Raw genomic sequence first — 21,985 nt, forward strand, 5'->3', positions numbered from 1 at the left:
CCCCACCCTAACCCAAGTGAGCGCCCCTTCCTATGAGCTCCAAGCCCACAGGGCCTGCCTGGCCCACTCTCATCAGGCTTTAGTGTAAACATCTGTTGGTCTGTCTTCCCAATGGCATGGCTCTGTGAAAGCAAGGACCTTGTCATGTTTACCTGGCACAGGGCAGAGACTGAATGTTTGTTTGTTGTAAGGGTAAAGCAGACAATGGCAAGGAAGGAGTCCTTGGCCCATGGAAAGCCCCAGGCTCAGTGGAGGAACTTACCAGACTCAACATATATTATTTAAAACATGGCTACAGGAAGCAAAGCCAACATGCCAAGACCCTGGAGGAAAGAGCTGACAAAGAAGGGAAAGGGAAATCGTGGGGGCAGTTCAATTCTGGGAAACAGTATAACTGGTATTTGGGAGTCAGTTCCAGGGACAGGGCAAGGTTACCCAAGAGTTCCCCAGCATAATGGGCCGGGGGAGTTAAGGAGCCCCAGCACAGTCCCTGGGGGCAGGGTGCAAGTTGCCACAGAATGGAAATCAGCTCTAGGCAGGCTGTATCATGGGGACGGGAAGGGCTGTGTCAGCCCCATTTGACCACAGCAGGCCTGTGAGGATGGAACTGGCCTTTGTTTCCATCACAAACCAGAGACATCAGGTTCAAAGACAGAGCTTCCTGGTCTTTGCTCCCAACCACGAAGAGGCAGCTGGGCTCCAGGCAGACCACTGAGGCACAAAGAGGCCTGGCACCAAGAAGCCTGGTGAGCTCTGAGTCTTTTCAGCCAATGCAAACACCCCTCAACATTAACTCTAGGATAGAGAGGGAAATGTGGAGACTTCACATTTTCTGGCAGGCCACTATTCCAGATATGGCCTGCCGTCCAGGCCATATCTGGAATAGTGGGGCCTCCCAAGTACCTCTCTTTAATAAGAGTATCACTGATAGATTGGTGGTCATCCAGAGAGAGGAACAGGATGTGCTGGGGACCAAAACCAGGAGGACAGGTCAAAGGGCAAGTGAATTCCTACCACTCTCCTGAACTCACGGAGCCCAGCTCACAAAGCAGAGGGAGCAGGCCTGTTCTGTGTGGTCCCTCAAGACAGAGAGGGGGCCAAGGGGTAAACGCTCTGGGGAACAAAGGACAGAGCAGGCAGTCCTTATCAGTGGTAAAACTTTTGTCCCAGGAGGTGACAAGCAGAAGACTAATGACCGTGATTGTGGAGGCTGTGGATGAAACCTCTGGCAAAGGGACACAGCAGGAGCAGACTTCTGAGCAACTTCCCACCGAAACACCAGCTGAAGGGTTTTCTTCCTGACAAAGTATTCAAAGCACATGAATCCCACTCGCTCAACTTGGACATGTCTGCGATGCGCCAGGGAACACTGTGCCAGGGGAACGAGAGCTCGGGCAGATGGAGCAGCAGCTTGGGGGTTCGTGCCCTCTCTTCAGTATGAAAGCTGGGTCCTGTTTGTGTTGGTGTTGTTGTTTAGTATTGTTATTTAACTGCTCTTGTATTTACACCTTCAGGAGAGAGAAGAGGGCCCTGCCTCCTGGCACAGCTCTGAGGCCTGGATTCTGGCATCATTACAGAACAGGCATCAAAGAGTGCCTGGTGAGACTAGGCCAGGGGAGGGACAAGGAATCTTTTGAAAGCCTTTGGAAGAGGGAGCGACGTGGAGGGTGAGCTTCCCCGACCTGCTGCCCCGGAAGTCCACCTGGCCCCTCCTGAGACAGGTCACCTCAGAAGCACAGCCTCTTCTGGCCACAGCTGTAACACAGCAGCCACATGGAGACTGGGCAGCAGTCCTTGGGCACATCCTGAGGATGCCACACCCAAAGCACCAAAGGCTCTGGGGGCTATCACTGGAAACTTCTGCCAAAAAACCAGTGTGGGCATCACGCAGCATCTCAGGACATGGATCTAAAATTCTCTACCCAGGGCCCAGAAGCAGGGGCCAGCTGTGCTCCCTGATGCCATGGCACAAAAACATGCACACCATGTTTGCCCCACTGCCTCTACCAGCTCAGATCATCCAGAAAGGCCAAGCACTGGGCAAAGCAGAAGGTCGACCATCAGATGTATTGGGGAGAGGAGGGATGGGGCACCTTCAAGAGTGCTTCCCATGGGCAGCGGCCTTGGCAGTTTGCTGGGGGCTCAGGAGGAGCAGGGAGTTCATGGGGCTCCTCCGGCAAAGATGAGCTCCAGGGCCGCTTGGATGTCCCCCCCGGTGGCTTGCAGGGCCCGCAGGCTCAGCTCATCATCCTGGATGCCCATGTCACGCAGCTGCTGCAGCTGGGGCTGCCACTGGCTCTGCAGAAAGACAGGACAGGCAGAAGCTGTTAGTTAGGCTCCTACGGGGACTTGCTTATGTCTGTCCTTTCAGGGGGAGAGAGAAAGGTGGGTTCCCCCAGCAAAGTTGCTGATGTGAAGTTCCATACGACACAGTGCTTCTAGGAGAACTACAAGAGAGGCCTGAGGGTTTACAGAACAAATTACAGTAAAAGTTTTTCCAATAAAACAGGGGAAAATGTAACATAAGGATCAAAAGAGAAATCACGAAGTACTCAATGTCTAAATTGCAAAAGATTAGGTTACTTTCTTTCTCCTGCTGTATGTATAGACACACACACAAACACAAACGGGTGGGGGGTACACTTTTAAATTAACTTCGCTTTTTACTATGATACACAGTGAAAAGTCTCACTCTCATCTACTCCCCTCCCCACCCCGATAACCTATTTTATTTTCTTTGAAGAAATATGAATATATATTCCTATATTTACCCTTTGCTTATACCCCTTTTTTTTCTTCCAACATATTAATGTATCCTAGAGAGCTCCCTATGCCAATACATAAAGAACTTTTTAATAACTGTATAACATTCCAACTTGTGGATGTCCTGAAATGTACCACAATTGGGCTGTTCCCAGTCTTTGCCATTACAAACAACACTGCAGTGACTGATTGTGTACAAATGTCATCCTCTACATGCACATACATCTTCAGGATAAATTTCGAGAAATGGGACTGCAAGGAATTACACAGCTTTAAGGGCCATCTGTACTTCCTTCTTCATGAATAGTCTGTTCATGTCTTTTGCCCATTTTTCTATGGCGTTCTTGGTCCTAAACCACAAGAACTTCTATAGTTCAGGGAGGTTTTGCCCTTTGTCTGATACGTGCAGATTTCTTTCCCAGTTTGTTATTAGCTTTCAGACTTCGCTTGTTTTTTTTGTTGGTTGGTTGGTTGGTTGGTTGGTTGGGTTTGATTTGCTATGCAGCAACGTTCACATTTATTAACTCAAAATATCTTTTACTCTTTATACAATGGTTCCTCGATTTTGACTTTCAGCTACAAAAGGCCTTCTCTACCATGAGGATTTAAAGAAATTTTGTATTTTCAAAGCTTCATCAATATCTCTATCCCATGCAGAAGGAAGTGCACACCTGAGGGAAAAGGCTGTGTTCACACTATGGGAAGAAGAAGGCAGTGGGCATGAAATGCAAATTCAGAGAAGCAGGCAGGCAAGGGTGAGGATGTGCTGGGCTTTTATAAAACCAAATAAACCAACTCAAACTCATGTTACAGGCCAGGGAGAGACATGAAAGCTTCTGAGCTGGAGAGCAGAGTGAACAGGCAGCAGAATGGGGCAGATGCAGGAACGGAAAGGACCAGCTGCCCACGGGTCCTGCTCCCGCTCCCCTCGCTGTCCACCAGGGCCACGCGGGCTGGCGAAAACCACACGGGCCTGACCCTGCCTCTATCACTTAATGGCTTGATGACCGTGGACAAGCTCCAGAAATGACTTTCATGCCCCAGGCTTAGGAGCAAAGGAAAGAGAGTGAAGCAAACAGCCTGTGCACAGAGGCATGCAGTAAAACGTGAACCCCTTGGGTCATGCACTTAGCTGCTAGCTAAGCTTCCACATTCCGTGAGGCAGGGGAGATAGCGTCACCCACTGCTTAAAATCTTCCACGGCTCCCTGGTGACCACAGGACAAGACTAATCTCCTTACGCAGGCGCTCAGTGAGGCCCTCACACTCAGGCTCCTGCTCTCCTTTACTCTGGCTCCATCTCAGGATCTTCCGCACAAGGACACTGCCTTCTGGTCTTGCCTATTTGAGTTTGTCACCTGTACCTCCACATTCACTCAAACAAGTGGCTGTGTCTGCCTGGACACCATGTCCCCTCAACCAAACACCCTTTCCCTGCCTGGCTAACCTCTAATTCTTTGACAGTCAGTCCAAACACCCCTTCCTCAGAAAAGCTTTCCCTGACCTACGCCCTCACCTCAAGCCTGGGCTGGGCTTCTCGCCCTGTTGCTCCCTCACTGCAGTAACTGCCCGGCGCCCCTCCATGGCAGGGATGAGCACTGGCTCGTCTCTACCCCAGAAGCTGGATCCAGGCCTGGTATATACATGCTCAAGGCTCAGTCACCGCTCACAGAATGGGTGAGTGTCTCTTCAATTAAAACTGCCACAAGTATTCAAGCCAGGTGGTCAGCGGAGCCAGGCCGTGGTCACTGGGTGCAGGAGTGGAAGCCACAGGGACAACTGCCCGTGCTGGGAGCATCCTCTCCTGTCACACTGCCACGCGCCAGCTGCTCCTGGAGCAAAGCAGGCCAAGTGGGAAGGGCCTCCAGAGAGCAGAAGAAAGCTCAGTGTCCAAAGTAACTAAGAAGCCATGTGAACATCAGGAGTGGGGAAGACTGACCTGAAGGCTGGGCTGTCCGGAGGCCTGCAGCGCATGCTGTAGAGCTTGGCTGAAGAGATCATTGGTGATGGGTGTCCCTGACTGGACGCCGGACGACATTGGGGAGGTCCCTGAGGAATGGCCCTAGAGACAAACCAGGGTCAAAACCAGGGTCAGTGCCACGCTCAGAGCCACCTCAGTCTCCCAGCACATACCCACTGCTGTCACATCACGCCAGGGTGCCCCTGGGTGCCCAACGACTGCCTCCCAGCAGGGGCCTGCATGAGACAACCACACAGAGGTACCCAAAAGCTCTCGATGTGGGCAGGGAAGGTTCTGTTCTCTTTTGCTCCAGGGAGATGGAATGGAGGCCCCGACCTAGCCTAGGACCCAGCACTGGGAGAGATGGCCTTGGAAGCTGGAGTGACCGTCACCAGGAATGCTTAAGCCTGTGATGTTTGGCCACTTTCAGGGACAAGGAAGGGTATATTATGTGACGGGAGGTTCTTCCAAAGTGCTGGCAGGAGTTAATCAGGCCCGTGATGAACCCCAGACTTCTAAGCCCTAACGACTGGTGAGGGGAGGTCGCCTGAGCTGCAGCGGGAAACCCACCAGGGCTCCAGGTAGAGTTCGGCTCAAAGCAGATCTAACACCAGGATCAGCAAAGGTAAATCCATTCTACCACTGGGACCTTCTCCCTTAGGGGCCTGGCCTTGATCTTCCCGCCCTCTCTCCATACCTGGGTGCCAGGAGTTGGTGTGTGAGAGCTGCTCTCCGGAGTGCTGGCCAGGGCCAGGGCGGTGGCCAGCTCGCTCTGGGTGATAGGCCGGGGCCCGGCAGCTCCACTGTACCCCAGGGAAGCTGGGCGGGAGCTGGGTGTGCTGCTCGAGGGCGTGGACCTGGCGCTCTGAACAGGAGAGGCACCAAGAATCAGGGAAGCAGCCCTGTGACATTCTCAGATGAACCCCACCCCCGCTCCAGGAACAGCTCTTGGGGAACCTCCCCAAGCTGCCAGGTTCAGACAGCAATAGTATGACATAGCTGGGTCACCAAAGGGCCTCCGATCACCTCCCAGCTGGGGCGTGCCAGGTCCCAGGGAGGGGTGCATCCCCAGCACCAACTCCCCCAAATGGCAGGCAGCCAGGCCACTTACTGGGTGAAAGTCATCCTCATCATCAGAGAGCCCTTCAAACAGGAAGCCACCTGGAGGAGGGAGAACAGATTTCAGGAGGAAGAACAGAAAGGCACAGGCGCAGCTCCAGAATCTCAGCTCTAGTTACTCTCCAAATTCATATTTTCATCTCTCCCCTTGGAAAATTACAGGACAGATGCACTCCCTGACTCAAACGGAGAGTTCCCGAGGAACGCCCTCTGCCAGCACTATACATAGCTGCTGAGTAAAGCAAACCCCTGGACCACTGCCCGCTCCCCAGGGGGCCTGCGTTCCACTGTCCTGGGGCTCACCTGGCATATCCCGGTACGAGCTGGAGGGCATGCCCCGGGAAGAGGAGTCGGCCCCCGGCAGCGGGGTGCTGCCTGCCACCGAGTGCAGAACCAAGACAATGGCATTGACCAGAGCCGGGTGAGCAGGCACTAACCTGAGATGGGGCAGGAAGAAACCCAGGGGTGACTAAGAAGGAAAGAGCACCCTTGGCCATGACAGAATTCTGGGTGCCCCTCACAACAATCAAGTTACCCACGCCTGCCCTTCAATTTCCCAGTCTTCAGCACCTCCCTCCAGTCGGCTTGTGCTCCCGCTGCTCTGTCCCCAGCAACAGCAAGGCCTTCGCCCCCGGGCCCCCCTGCAGATGCTTCACCTTCCCCTCCGGCAATGCATGATGGGACATGCACAGCCCAGGAGGCTCAGGGGTCAGTTTCTGGTCTTGACTCCACCACTACTTCACTGGGCAATCTTTGACAGGTCCCTTCTCTTTCCAGGCTTTGGTTGTTTTCTTCATTTGCAAATAAGGGGACACAACCTCTACTATCCCTTCCAGCTCTAAAATTTTGGGGTGTATGTACGTATACCTGTTTCTTTCCCAGGTTAAAATCCTTCAAAGGCTCCCTAATATCTACTGAACGAGATCTAAACTGAGCTTGGCCTGCAAAGCCACCTCTCTCAGAACCCTGCTTCATCCCAACATCTCTGCATGCCCCTGCCCTTGGGCTTTGTCATTCCCCCCACAGCCCTTGCTCCTTCTCACCTCCTGACATTTAGAAGACAGATTTGGGGGATGGGCTCCAAGAGCAGAATACAGGGCGACGATTAGGTTTCTGGCCCGACCATGAGGAGAGATAGGGTCCCCTTAATAAGATGGGTATACTTACGTATCAAGCATGTTGGGATCAGCAAAGACAGAGAAGAGGTCCTTGTCCTGGAGAACCCCTGAAGGAGAACAGGGCTCACCTCAGAGACTGGAAATTTAGCCAGATCCAGTGGGGAGAAGAGACTTCAGGCCTCAGAGCGACCGGCTTAACAGGGACAAGACTACAAAGCAGCCCTCACGAGAAGCGGGGGACACAAAGCCCCAGCAGCACAACCACGTGCTCTCCCTCTTGCTCCCTACTTGCCCCCCGCACTTAGGTTACATGCTGTGTACCACTACACCAGCCTCTTTTCCCCTTATCTCTGGGTTCTTCCCTTATCCATCAAGGTGTGCATGAAGTGTTCCCTGATGGCTGTGGTTTGGGCTAACAGCTGCCCTCATATGGCTTCCTCATAGTCTCATTTCTGATGTTAGTTAGGCCATATTTTCGCTGCGGGACTGACAACTCTTGGAGGGCTGGGTGTATGGAATACATCTGGATTACTCCCCCTCCAGCCACAAGACCAGTGATTCTTCACAAGATGGTCAAAGGTTCCTTAAGGTCATTGCCTCCTCCTGGTTTCTCCTTCTCCAACAGCTCCTATTTCCTTAAGCTCAGCCTTGCACTTACCAAGAGCAATGGGGTCACTGCTGAGGCCTGGGGTGGCCACGATGATCTGATCCAGAGATTCCTTATTGCTGAGCATCTTAAAGACCTGCAAGAGAAGTGGGGAGGGCTGAGCACTCCAAGTAGCTCAATGCACTCAGCAAATACCCACGCTCTGCTGAAGTACTTCCTCCCTCTAAGTGCTTGCACATACACCACCGCAATGGGACAGTAGCCCCAGGAAACAGATGAACCTCTTTTTTCTCTGAGATCATGGCTTACTGGAGGAGAAACAAACAATATAAAAGCAAGATCACAATAAACCTTCAATCTCTGGTCTTTTCCCCCATTTACAGTTCCAGTGCTTCCAAAATAAAAGCTCTCATTATAAGCCCAATAACAAAGGTTTCTCTAGATCCCAAAAGTCCTTTTCAATCTCCACACAATTACATATATTGGGAAGTTTGCAGCTGTATTAATCTTGCTTATCGACTCTCCTATAGAAAGACATCAGTGCATTTTCCCAGTGAGGAAATCCTGGTAAGGAGTGGGGGGCAGGCAGTTCAGCCAAAGTCAAAGAATGAGGCCCAGCAGAAACAGTATATGCATCCTTTGCTGTAACCATATTCATTCCATGAGGTCAATGTCAGGAGAGGTTGTATCATTATCATTAGAGGGAATCAACAATGCCTAGCTGAGAGCCTCTTTGGGGGAAGATAGGGCTCTACTGAGACCCACAGACATGGCAAAAACTCCCCAAGGAACTCTTGGGAGCCATGGCAACCGGCTTCCAGCTCCCTCTCTACACCACTCGAGTTCAACCCTTCTCCAGCAGGCCTGGCAAGCATCTCACAGGGGCTGGGCACATACTCACCGCCTCCCTGTAGGAGGAGCTGCTGTGCAGGGCAGCGTGCAGCACCCGGAACTCCCGCAGGGCAGCCACTTTGTCCACAGGTTCTGGGGACAAGACACTCAGTTACCCTACAACCCGGCCCTGCCCCTGCTGCAGACACACAACATCACTTCAGCAAGTGCCCAGATGCAGGTCCCCTTCCCTCATCACCCCACTAAGAATGGGCACCTGATCAGAAAAAAACATTTACGCCACAGATGTGAAAACTGCACTCTCTTTTAAGCATCTTCAGTAGATAAACAAATTCAAGTTCCAGCAGAGGGGAACCTTACCACATGAAAGAGACTGTTCTGATCAATATCCCACTGCAGGAGTTCTAGGCTTTTCACATTTGAAAAGGAGGAGGGTATAAGGAACTCAGCAGACTTTTGTGCAGTGATTTAAAATAAGTGCTGCAAGCCATCTGAACAATATGGAGCTATGTTGACACAATATGTTAAGAGAAAGAAATAGAACATAGTTGTATGTGCATTCTCTAGTAAAACTTTGTGATGTGTGTCAGTGTGCACGTGGGCCAAGGCTGGAAGGGGACAAGCTAGGGTGACAGGATCAGGGGTCACTCTTTGCTTTTGGATATTTTCTTTCAGGCCTCTGTAATATTATTTTGATTAAAAAAAAACAAATACAAGAACGACCAAGAAAACACTGTACTTCTAGGGTTCTTAACCAACTCATCACGTGTCCAAAAACAAGCATGTCACTGGGACTCAAAGCTCCTTTTTGATCTTTGGACACAGTGACTCACATATATGGGAAAGTTTAGCAGTTGTCTTAGTTTTACTTGGTCACTTTACTATTTAGGACATCAGCCCATCTCACAGGTAAAGAAATTAGGGTAAAAGAAGGGGGAGTAAGCAGGAAGTTCTCCCTGGGTCACACTTTTAAAAGTGTGGTGACCCTCACCCAAAACGGCTACTTGTGATTGCATGGACTGCGTACTGCCCAATTGCAGACGCACCGTTCCCAGAGCAAGGTGAACAGCACCCCTAGGGTTCGGTGCGGCAACCCCATCCTTACCTACAGCTCTAATCATGAGGGATGTCTCTTCTGAAAAATACTCACCTCAAGTAAATTACCTAATTTATTCATTCAACAAACCTGTGCTAAGCTTTTACTCCATGGTTTTGGAGTAAATCTTGTTTTGTGCAAGGCACAGGAATACAAAAAGTGAGAGTCCCTGCCATCAAGGAAATTAACAGTAGGAGAAATGAGACTGGATTAAACACACACACACGATTACAAAATACCCTGCTGAGGACTTCAACAGAGGCATGGACCACAGCGAGGGCATTAGGAACACGGAGGCAGACAGCTATTACCGAGAGGGAGGACCACACAGAGCTGCCTCCCAGAAGAGAACGTTCGAGAGGGGTATTTAAGGTAAAGCAGATGTTTACTGAGAAGAGAAGATATTCCAGGCCTAAGTGAGAACGAGTGCAAAGGCATGGAAGAATGTAAGAGGTGCTTCGAAGGAACAGTAAGTCGTTCTTGGTGGCTGGAGCCCGGGGTACACACCCCTGCTCAAACAGCAGGCCTAAGTGAGATCCTAGAGGGATTTGTAACCCTCTGCGTAGAACCACCAAAAGGATCCAGGTGGGAAGGAAGAAACTGACACCTTCTCCTCCTACAGGATCTCATCTGGTGGGAGATAAAAGAAATGTGCTTCCTTTTGGAAGAACACTCAAGGATAAAATACCTAAAATGCTGTCACAAAAGTTTCTTTTCAAATCTAAAAGTTTATTTTCACCTCCCAATAAAAAGTCCGTTTGTTTCAAAAATAAATCTCCAGGCAGAAGGAGGGATGAAAAGGACTCAAAATCTTAAGCCCACAATCAGCTAAGAGTTATGCTTGTCTCTTTAACATCTGTGAGCTAGTTTCACCCTTTGGAAGTGAGAGGCAGCCAGCCCAGTGGGAAGAACATGGGCTCTTGAGCCAGGAAAACCTGGATTCACATGCCAGCTCTTACATTCATTTTCTAAGCAGGTGACCTTGAATAAATACCTTTCTAACCCTCTTTTTCTTCATCTATAAAATGCTAATGCTGTTACCCAACCCTGCTGAGCCACTGTAATGATTAAATGAGATATCAAAGAGAAACAATCTGGCTGGAAGCAGCAACAAATGCTACTTTCTTTCTGTCAATCCCCTCCAGCCAAAGATCAGAGGGGCACATCTACAGTTGAGCAAGTTGCATTTACTGCTCTTACAGAGAGAATGCCACCACCAGAACCATGGGGCATCTCAATAAGAGGGAGTCAGAAAGAACTTACAGGATTTGGGCTTTGGTTGGGTGACTTGGAGGGAGAAGTTTAAGGAAGCAGGGTTTTGGTCTGGATTGGAGGCTGTCAGGAAGTGGGGGTGATTTTATGATCACATATCTTAATAATTCTTATCTAGAAGGAAGGAAAACTAGTGTAAGGTGAAAGCTGTAATTGGTAAAGAAGCAGCAGTCACTCATAATAGCCAGGATAGAGGGATATTTCGTCATTTTTGTGGTTTGGACAATGTTCATGTTTTTGTCTCTGTTCAGAAATGAGAAGAATCTTGTTTTTGTCTTGATCCATTACAGACCCAGAGTGAGTGTCCTTGTAGATGTTGGTGACCTGTGAAATTGTTCATGTTTCAAGGCCTAGCTGAAGGCCAGGCCAGCCCCCAGATGTCAGAGACTGCCTTTCTCTTTCTCACTTCCCATCAGGGTACAAAAGAAGATCTTTTTGTCCTTTATGTTTAGAATTGAAAAGAGGGAAAATTTCAAGCTGATAACCAGTCAAAGCAATCGTGAACATTATTAAAATATCAAACTGCCCGTTTTTAACAAAGCTAATCTCTTATACAGCTCAGCTTTATCTTTGGGGAGGCTTTTAAAACACAGACGCAAAATTTAAATTATGAATTCCAAGCAGCACCTTTTATTAATAAGTCAAAAAAGCATTAGAGGCTTTGTATGTTTTCTCCAAGAGCTACTTTCATACCACTCGAATATTTTCAAGCTTCAGGAAAATAAATTATCAGTATAGCAGGAGTGAGGTGACTGAACAAATCACTGCCTGCAACAGCTTGTGGGAAGATTTGCTAACATGAGAGCGCACTACAGCATTTAGAGGAAAGCAGGGAGTTTCCAGCTTTTTTCTAATGAGAACAACAACAACAATAACAAAAAGATACAAGGTTCACCCCCTAAAGGAGTTTAAATAGACGCATCCTCCCCACCCCATTAAAACAGTGGGTAATGAACTTAAAAGTAGAGAAACAAATCCCTTTCTGTTAGTGGTGTTGGCAGCAAGAAGATCAAAATTGTACTCTGTTAATCAATGTGGTCTAATCCAATAAGTAATACAGATATTCTCTATTATCATCTCAGGAAATCACCCCTTTGTTCCACCCAGGCCCTTGCCTCAAGAACACACACAGACCCTCCTTCCCTTGTAGGTATTACAGAAGCCCTGCCTGTCTAACAGACAGCACTCTCTCACCCGGTTTCTGATCAGGCTCAGGCCAGGACTTGCGCAGAACATGGACTGTGGACCCAGGCTGAATGCCATAGAAGTCAAGGGTCTGATCATCTTTTAGCTTCCGGCCACAGTAGATCAGATCTAAAAAAAAAAAAAGAATTGTTCATTTATATTTTATTCCTCAAAACAATTTAAATGATTTTTGTCCCCTAAGAACCTTATCTTGATTGGACAGATAGCTAGAGAATGATATATGTTTTTAAAAGTACTCTTACTTAATAAATACATTTTATTTTTTATTTTTTTTATTTGGCTGCATTGGGTCTTCATTGCTGCATGCGGGCTTTCTCTAATTGTGGCAAGTGGGGGCTACTTTTCGTTGCGGTGCGCAGGCTTCTCATTGCGGTAGCTTCTCTTGTTGCGGAGCACAGGCTCTAGGCGCGCGGGCTTCAGTAGTTGTGGCATGTGGACTCAGTAGTTGTGGCGCACAGGCTTAGCTGCTCCGTGGCGTGTGGGATCTTCCCAGACCAGGGCTCGAACCCGTGTCCCCTGCATTGGCAGGCGGATTCTTAACCACTGCGCCACCAGGGACGCCCAATAAATACATTTTAATAACAATTGTTAGCAAGCACAAATTGATAAAACACAGAATCTACGCGGGAAAACTCTAGAGCTTAACACCATGGAGACTGCTCAATTTAAATAACGGAAAAATGCAACAATATAAAAGGATGAACCCCATATTTTTATGACTGAAAACACACTTTTTGCCAGCTTATACCATTTTGTCAGTTTATATGACATTGTGTTTATAATATAACTTAATTATATTCACTTTCACTGCCGGGGCCTGGGTTCAATCCCTGGTGGGGGAACTAAGATCCTGCAAGCCACGCAGTGAAGGGAAGGAAGGGAGGGAGGGAGGGAGGAAGGAAGGAAGGAAGGAAGAAATTATATTTAAATTCCTTCTTCCTCCACCTAGAATGCCCTTGCCATCTTTCCTTTTTCACTGCCTTCCCTCTAACAAACCAACCAAAAATCCTTCTAACCACCCCTTAATACCTAGCTCAAATGCCATATGCTGAGGGGCTTTCCCTAGCCAGCTCCTCCTTCCTAACCTAAATTCTTTTTTTTTTTTTTTTTTGGCTGTGCCGGGTCTTAGTTGCAGCACGCAGGCTTCTTAGTTGGGGCATGCGAATTCTCAGTTGCGGCATGCACGCAGGATCTAGTTCCCCGACCAGGGATTGAACCCAGGCCCCCTGCATTGGCAGCACGGAGTCTTACCCATTGGACCACCAGGGAAGTCTCCCTACCCCAAACTCTTGCTCTATCAGAGAAAGAATTCAACAATGTCACAGTTAAGGAATGGCGTGATAAAGTAGCTCAGTATAACGAACGACTAAAATGGCAACAATAGTTTCATTATGATTTGTGTTTCTATTCACCCAACAACAATCACTTCCCTGGAGTGTTAACATTAGGAGACAAATCCCAAACTCTTAATTTACCCTTTAATTCCAGAATTATTCTCCCCCAAAAGAGATCAGAGCAGCAGCCCATCCCTAGTCCACAGAGACTCACCGATCAGTTCGGGGTCTGGAACAGACTCCTGGAGTTTGCCAGCAATGAGCTGCTTCAGAAATGAAATACTATAGCCTCCCAGTGAGTATTCTCCAAGCTCTGTCTCTGGCAACCGAAGAATAGATTTGGGGGCAAGTGGCTGGTCAGCCAGCTTCACCGCCAGGTGCCAATCTGAGAGAGACATCCTCTCTCTTTCGCGCTCTCTCTTTCTCCCTGTAAAGGAACAAAGCCTTAGTGGTTATAGGACAGACCACCACCCTACACCGCCCCCACCCCACCAGGGGGCTGAATGAGAGGTAATTCAGGGTGACACTTGGAAAAGTGCAAGATGCAGCATCAGGAGGCCAGAACTAGAACCTGGGGCCCTCTCTTCACTCATCCTATGACAGACAGCAAGGGACTTCAGCTCTCCAAGTCTGTTTCTTCAGCTTTAAAGTGGACATAAAAATGTCATGCCAGGGGCTTCCCTGGTGGCGCAGTGGTTGAGAATCTGCCTGCCAATGCAGGGGACACGGGTTCGAGCCCTGGTCTGGGAAGATCCCACATGCCGCGGAGCAACTAGGCCCGTGAGCCACAACTACTGAGCCTGCGCATCTGGAGCCTGTGCTCCGCAACAAGAGAGGCCGTGATAATGAGAGGCCGGCGCACCGCGATGAAGAGTGGCCCCCACTTGCCACAACTAGAGAAAGCCCTCGCACAGAAACGAAGACCCAACACAGCCATAAATTAATTAATTAATTAATTAAAAAATGTTATGCCAGCTAATTGGAATGTTGTGAGGTTCAAATGAGATCATCCAACACTCTCCCTTACGTACACTCTGTGTTTCTTCATCAACTCTTGCTTTAACTACCACACAGCTTTACAACAAGCTCCCTGCCTCTGGCCTCTCCCTACCAAATATCCATGCTGCCACCCAAGCCATCATTTTAAAACACAGATCTGATCAAGTCACTCCTCTGCTTAGAATCCCTCCAATGACTCCAGACCACCTCTATGAATAAGTCTAAACGGCACAGCCTGGCTTTCAAAAACATTCACAACTGTTCTCTCTGCCAGCCTTCCTCCCCAGGAGCTATGGGCTGCCCCGCCCTCCCCAAGCCTGGATTCAAAACAAAGCTCTCCCCCACTTTATACCTCCGCTCATCTGCTAACTCTGCATGTAACTCATCTTCCCTCTTCCATCTCTAAGCAAACTCCTATCAAGACCAACCCAAATACAACCTCTCCTGTCCCCTCTCTCTTCCCTCTATTGTTGTCGTATTCCCTCATGGCAAAGGGTTACAATTATCTATTTACTTCTCAATCTCCCCCGCATCCCATTATTAGAGGCTCTGGAAAGCAAAGACCAGAATTTTTGGTCGTTACTGTCCCAAAGCCGAGTACTTATGGGTGCCCAGAAAATGAATCAAAAACCTGAAGGGAGAAGAACCTTGTAAGGCAAGATAAGCCCTTGCTATAATCATTATTATTTCCAAAGTGGCTTCTTTGTAAGAGGAAAGAAAAGGCTTCAGAGGCTGCCCAGCAGACCCTAAGGCATCCTCAAACCGTCCATCTCCAGGTTTATGGCAGGGAAGGAAATGGGGCTTTTAATCTACCATATCTCATTTAATCCTCACAACTGTTCCCTGAGACAGGAATTCTCATTTACATACTACAGACAAAGGAACCGAGACTCAGGTGAAGTCAGTGGCCCAAGGTCACTGATAGTTTATATTGGGACAGGGACACTACCTCTTGGGTAACGACCCCACCGCTCCCACGGGACCAGCTAACTAGGCAACACACGTCGAGCCCGCGCGACCCAGGACCCAGCGCCCTCACCCGTCCCGCGGAAGGAACCCGGCCGCAGCGCCGCCGGTGTAAACACTCACTCACGTCCTCTCGCCGGAAACAGGAAGCTCCGCGCTGCATTCTGGGAGTTGCAGTTCCTACTGCGGCCCCCGCCCCTTTATAATTGGCCAGCCTGCAAGTGGCGCTGGTTGTAAAGCTTCCGGTTCCGGAGAGGGCGTAACTTCTCTGCGGTTTGAAAGTTCCGGCGCGAGAGCGTCTTCGTGCTTTCGTCGAAGAGAAGTCTAGAGCTGTCAGTGTTTCAGGGCGCAGGTCACGAGAGCGGGGCTTGGCGTGAGGTTTACAGCCCCGCGATTCCCCCACTGTCCTGGGACGCATGCAGAGTCCTTCGGATACTCCGGGTCCTTACAGCGCCGCAGGTGGGAACTCCCACTGCCGGGCTCTTGGGCACATCGCGGACCCCGGATCCCCTCCCGCCTCGACCCTTCGCTCCCAGAGGGCCCTTTCCCGAGCGGCCTCTTCAGACACGCCTCAACCTTGCAGCCCTCACCAGAAAACGGCCTGCCTTCGGGTGAAGTCAGCCTCTTTTGTGCTTCTCGCCTCTGGCTTCTCGTGGCGACCCTACCTTTGAGGGCATACCAGGAACCCAACGATGACTTCCTCCAAAAGTTGGTTCGTTGAGAGAAGTTACCAAGCCGGGTTCCTCTTACGCCCCAGCGTGCAATGGTGGGAATCAGTTCGGGGAGGGCAATTTCCGCTGAACTCTTAGAGAAACTGCATACAGTCGTCCCTCGGTATCCGCGGGGGCTTTCTCCCAGGACCCCCCCCCCACCCCGTGGATACCAAAATCCGCGGATACTTAAATCCCTTATATAAAATGGCATAGTACAGTCGGCCCTCCGTATCCTCGGATGCGGAGCCCGCCGGTACCGAGGGCTGACTGTTAGATGCGCGATTAGAATAGATGGTGTTTGCACAGAGGTTAGGATTAGCCAACTATTCTGATTGGACTCTACTCGAGGAATTAATTCAAGGACTAAGGAAAGCAAAAAACAAAAAAAACACAGGTGAATAAAAAAATAATGGGGTTGGTCCTAGCAACTAAAGGCTGATCCGGTGTGCACAAACGTAAAAGCATGACTCTGCAACGTCCCAGTGTACAGCCTGGGACTAAGGCAACAACTGTGAGCAGGATAGCTCAACTGAGGAGAGCAGATAAACTGCAGGGTCTCGGAGGGCCTGACGCTGGAGGCTAGTCATTCCTCTGCTCTTCTAATACGGGAGATTTTCACGAAAGTCTGTCACTGTCTTCTTGCTGAACCCTAGGTTCCTCATAGTTGTCCCCAAAGTAGCCTCTCCCCCATCCTACCCATTTTTAGATATAACCTCTCTTTCAGAAATCCTTCCTAACTATCCAGCCCTCTTTAAGCTCCTTCTTCTCTTATCTACTAAGGTACTTGCACCTGAACCACATACTTTAGTGTTTTATTAAACTTTGTTCAATACTGTGCCTTGACTGCCTGCCGGAGAAGACAGGGACGCTGTCTTCATCTGGTGTTCCTCATAGCAGAACTGAATATACTAGGTGCTTATGAGTTTCTTGTTTTGATTCATTTCATTAGAAGCTCCATAGGAGAATAAGCAATGACTATCTTACCCTCCACTTTATCTTCAGCAGTTGACCAGGACCTGGCACATAGTAGGTGAGCAATAAATATGTGTTGAATAAAGAATTCATCTACCAAATGTGGCTGTCTTGCTGTAGCTTGTTGCCCCCAGGAAAGGAGGTACGCATCTCTGAGCTCTGAATTGTACATTGTAATGATAAATTATTAAATGAATAAATGAATGAAGGAATAACCGAGGACCAAACAGTTTCTTTGGGAACCAATTTACCAAATAGGTGCGGTGGTCAGATTCTAGATAAAATTAGAAGTCTGGACACAAGACAAATGACCAGACATGGTAAAAAAGAAAGTGTCCAGGCCCAGTCCTTCCGTCAATCCATATTTGGAGACATATACCCTCATTAGCTTTCTCTGAGAAAGTGGTGGACAATTTTTCATTAAACCTTCAAGAGACTATTTGCCCAATCATCTGCTATTGGAAAACAAATTATAAGACTGCACATTTGGGCTTCCCTGGTGACGCAGTGGTTAAGAATCTGCCTGCCAATGCAGGGGACATGGGTTCAAGCCCTGGCCCGGGAAGATCCCACATGCCGCGGAGCAACTAAGCCCGTGTGCCACAACTACTGAGCCTGCGCTCTAGAGCCCGCAAGCCACAACTACTGAGCCCACGCACCACAGCTACCGAAGCCTGCGTGCCTAGAGCCTGTGCTCCGCAACAAGAGAAACCACGACAATGAGGAGCCCACGCACCGCAATGAAGAGTAGCCCCCGCTCACAACTAGAGAAAGCCCGCTCACAGCAAGGAAGACCCAACGCAGCCAAATATAAAAATAAACAAATAAATAAATAAATTTATTTTTAAAAGTGCACATTTGCATTTTTAAAATAACTATAAAATTAATAAGGGGGTTTCTGGGTCTGGCAAGACAGCAAATGAAAATCATCTGTAAGTACTCCTGCTACAAACAAAAATGTATAAAATAATACATCTATTAAAAATCACGTAACTGTGGTCACAGGAGAAATGGGAAATCCTCAGATGCTAGAAATGAAGGGGTAACTGGAAAAAAGCAGTGAGCTTTGGAAGCTGATGAGCACCTTTCCAGAGAGAATAGTGGTCCTGGAAGCCTTGCTTGGAGATTTTTCTTTTAACACCAAAACACTGGGCTGGGCCCTTGAGCAACTGAAACTGATACCACTACATAAAGTTGAAACCTTTAAAAGATTTGCATGGTGGTCCAGTGGGTAAGACTGCACTCCCAATGCAGGGGGCCCAGGTTCAATCCCTGGTCAGGGAACTAGATCCCACGTGCCGCAACTAAAGATTCCACATGCTGCAACGAAGATCCTGCGTGCTGCAACTAAGACCCAATGCAGCCAAATAAATAAATATTTTTTAAAAACTAAAATATTTGCCTCCTAAGTAAAAGGGCAGAGTACAAAAAACCAAAAACCCAAACCCATGCATCAACACTAAGAGAAGATAAGAAAACTCTGCTTGGCTATGAAGGCAGGTCAGTGAAAGGGGAGTTGACGTGTGAAAGAACAGTCTTCCCTGAGAATTTGAAACCCTAGACCTGTATTTTGTGTAAGTTTGTGGCCAAACTTTCCCAGAAACGTCCAAAATTGGTCCCTGGGCCTGCATTTTAACATACAGTTAAACTAGGGCATTCTATTAAGAGATTAAAGATTCAGTGGCAGGAGGAAGTGTGTAGTGAGTGACTTTTGGGTGAGTGAGGTTGACTAGCTGGTCTGCTTTTTTATTAAGGGGGAAAAAGGCAAATAACATGTCACTTGAGGTCTACAATTTAAAATTTTTAATCCAGTTCATTCTTTTACAGAAAGCAACAAAAACCAGATCTGTATGAATAAAAAATATAAAAACTAAAGACATGAAAATAAAATAATTAAGTTAGCATGCTCAAAGTGTTATCTTTGTTTTGTTTTGGCCATGGTGTGTGGCATATAGAATTTTAGTTCCCCAAACAGGGATCAAACCCGTGCCCCCTACAGTGGAAGCATGGAGTCTTAAGCACTAGACCGCCAGGGATGTCCCTCAAAATGTTATCTTAGGTATTTTCTCAAGTTTTGTTAAGTCAACTTTATTTAGAAATAATTTACATACAATAAAATGTATGCTTGGGACTTCCCTGGTGGCGCAGTGGTTAAGAATCCGCCTGCCAAAGCAGGGGACTTAGGTTCAAGCCCTGGTCCGGGAAGATCCCACATGATGTGGAGCAACTAAGCCCATGTGCCACAACTACTGAGCCTGTGCTCTACAGCCCGTGAGCCACAACCACTGAGCCCGCGACCACAACTACTGAAGCCCACATGCCTAGAGCCCATGCTCCACAACAAAGAGAAGCCACCGCAGTGAGAAGCCTGCACACCGCAATGAAGAGCAGCCCCTGCTCGCTGCAACTACAGAAAGCCTGTGTGCAGCAACGAAGACCCAACGCAGCCAAAATAAATAAATAAATAAAATAAATAAATTTATTTTTTTTTAAAAAAGTACGCTTAAAAGAAATTGGTCCTGGGGTTCTTGGTAAAGCAAATATAAATCCTTTTTGGAGCAACACTACCAAAACTCATGCCATCCAACAGGAAAGGAGAAAGCTAAACTGAAGATTTCACAAGAAGAATTAACAAATATTCATGGAAGAGAAAGCAGAACAAACAAGAAAGAGCAGAACAAACAAGTCACAACACCAAAAATGTTAGATATTAGGAAGTCAATTAAAAAAGAGATGTAAAATAAGCATGAAAAAATTTATTAAAGTCACTGAAGAAGCTATCAGGACTTTAAGAAAGAATAACACATGATAAAAAAAGAACAGACAGATTTGAGAAGAACCAAAAAGAACTTTTAGAAATAAGAAGTACTGTCACTAAAATTAAGAACTTAACAGATGTAGGTCCTTGTCAAAAACGTATATTGTGAATATCTTCTCTCAGTTCGTGGGTTGTATTTTTATTCTCTTAATGGGATGTTTAAAGAATTTCTTGAAAGTCTAATTTACGAAATTTTATTTTGATGGGTAGAGCTTTTTGTGTCCTATTTAAAAAATCTCTGCCCTAATTATGAAGATATTTTCCTATGCTTTCTTCTGTAAATTTTATCTTTCACATTTAGGTGTATGATTAATTTCATATTAATTTTTATGTATAAAGTGAGATAGGAATCAAGATTCTTATTTTCCATAGGGTATCAATTGATGAGAAGTACTTTTTTTTTTAATCCCATCCCCACTGAATTTTACTGGCAGCTTTGTCATAAATAAGGTGACTGTTATCTATTGGTCCATTTCTGACTCTATTCTGTCCGACTGATGTATTTTCATATCCTTGTGCCACTAACCGTACAACTTGATTTCTGTAGCTTTAGAGTAGGTCTTGGCATCTGGTAGCATAAGTCCTCCAAATTTATTTTGCTTTAACATGGCCCTATCCCTAATAGATGACAATTGTTAACGTTTTTAATGTTTCTAAAAATGTAATTGTATTGAATTAAATAAATTTTGTATTCAACAAAATTTAGATTATACTGCATATGTTAATGCATAATTCACTTAACTTGAATATTTCCCCATGTGCTCAGATTGTCTTTGAGAATGTGATATTTTTATTTTAAAGTAGTTTCAAGTTTACAATAAAGTTGCAAAAATAGTATGAAATAATTCCCTCTTAACCACCCAAAGTCCCCAACTGTTAACATTTTATAACATTTACCTTATCATTTTTTCTCACCCTCTCTCTATATATATTATTCTCCCACCCCCATCCCCAAGCTGTTTGAAAGCAAGTTGTAGATATGATGCCCCATTACCCTTAAATATTTCAGTGGCTATTTCCTGAAAACAAGGACACACTCTCCTATCTACCACAGTACAACCCATTAGAATCAAGAAATTAATACAGTTCTACCATCTAATCCACAGATGTAATTTAAATTTCATCAACTGTCACAGGTAGGTGGAGACTGATCACCTCACTGCTGTTTTCATAAATTATTTGGGAGATTTTCACAAAGTTTGTCATATCAGTCATTAATCCAAACAGTTTTGGTTCCTTTTAGTGGTGAATAATATTTAGAATCCAAGTCTGGGTGTGTTTATTGTCACTGAGATGTCATTATTTCCAGTTCCTCTCAGTGGATAGACCTATGAAATACATACTTACACACAAAAACCCATTCATCTATATTTCTGTTTCATATATATGTTACATATATGAAATAACATGTATAATGTTCTTTTTTTCATTAATTTTTGTTGGAGTATATTTTATTACATATGTTCTAATACCAATACTTCAAATTCCAATTCAACCCTACATATTCTTTTCTAGTCTTCCCCTCCTCTATAATTTTACCTTTCTTCTCCAAAATGGCTCCCATTTTCCACAATATATTTACCTGCATTTGCTTATATTGAAATCCATGGTAACCATCACAGTGGAGCCTCTTCAACTTGTGGCTGAGGCAGTTTAACACTTAACCTAAAATTTTCTGATTATTGCCTTACTGTCTGGCATGACAAGAGTTCCAGGCTCATCTTTACATTTCCTGCCCCAAACACAACAATGAGCCATTTCTTCAAAAAGCTCAGATGGGGACTTCCCCAGTGGCGAAATGGATAAGAATCCACCTGTCAATGCAGGGGACACAGGTTCGATCCCTGGTCCGGGAAGATCCCACATGCCGTGGAGCAACAAAGCCTGCGAACCACAACTACTGAGCCCGCGAGCCACAACTACTGAGCCTGCGTGCCACAACTACTGAAGCCCGCGCAACTAGAGCCCATCCTCCACAACAAGAGAAGCCACCACAAGGAGAAGCCCGTGCAACGCAAGGAGAAGCCCGTGCAACGCAAGGAAGAGTAGCCTCCACTCGCCACAACTAGAGAAAGACTTCACACAGCAACGAAAACCCAACACAGCCAAAAATAAATAAAATTAAATCTTTATTAAAAAAATAAATAAATAAAGCAACTATAGGGCTTCCCTGGTGGCGTGTGGTTAAGAA

The 21,985-nt window shown here is 47.0% G+C and overlaps 1 protein-coding gene across 3 annotated transcripts; it reads right to left on the reverse strand.

The window, feature by feature from the left end:
• Window positions 1–2,048: 2,048 nt before the first annotated feature.
• UBL7 (ubiquitin like 7) lies at window positions 2,049–15,463 on the reverse strand. 3 transcript variants are annotated; one of them, XM_082449477.1, is made up of 11 exons: window positions 15,365–15,463; window positions 13,541–13,753; window positions 11,981–12,100; window positions 8,468–8,550; window positions 7,618–7,702; window positions 7,009–7,066; window positions 6,145–6,278; window positions 5,834–5,883; window positions 5,420–5,587; window positions 4,702–4,824; window positions 2,049–2,298 (listed from the first exon to the last, which is right to left on the reverse strand). In XM_082449477.1, the coding sequence occupies exons 2-11, from the start codon at window positions 13,722–13,724 to the stop codon at window positions 2,161–2,163; spliced, it is 1,143 nt and encodes a 380-aa protein (XP_082305603.1). In that variant the 5' UTR covers window positions 13,725–13,753; window positions 15,365–15,463; the 3' UTR covers window positions 2,049–2,160. The 3 variants fall into 3 exon arrangements, with proteins under 3 accessions (XP_082305603.1, XP_082305604.1, XP_082305605.1); XM_082449478.1 differs by lacking the exon at window positions 15,365–15,463 and adding an exon at window positions 15,275–15,358; XM_082449479.1 differs by lacking the exon at window positions 13,541–13,753 and having other exon boundaries at window positions 15,365–15,430.
• Between the last annotated feature and the right edge of the window lie 6,522 nt (window positions 15,464–21,985).

Source organism: Balaenoptera physalus (genome assembly GCF_965194825.1).
Source record: "Balaenoptera physalus genome assembly, chromosome: 2".
NCBI lineage: Eukaryota > Metazoa > Chordata > Mammalia > Artiodactyla > Balaenopteridae > Balaenoptera > Balaenoptera physalus.

Excerpts from the sequence above, each read along its gene's own strand:
- UBL7 (XM_082449477.1), bottom strand. The coding sequence starts at position 13,724 with ATGTCTCTCTCAGATTGGCACCTGGCGGTGAAGCTGGCTGACCAGCCA. Across the intron at positions 6,279-7,008 it reads GATCCCAACATGCTTGATAC|GTTAGTGCCTGCTCACCCGG; the intron begins GTAAGTATACCC and ends GCCCCATCTCAG. Across the intron at positions 2,299-4,701 it reads CCGGACAGCCCAGCCTTCAG|AGCCAGTGGCAGCCCCAGCT; the intron begins GTCAGTCTTCCC and ends GTCTTTCTGCAG.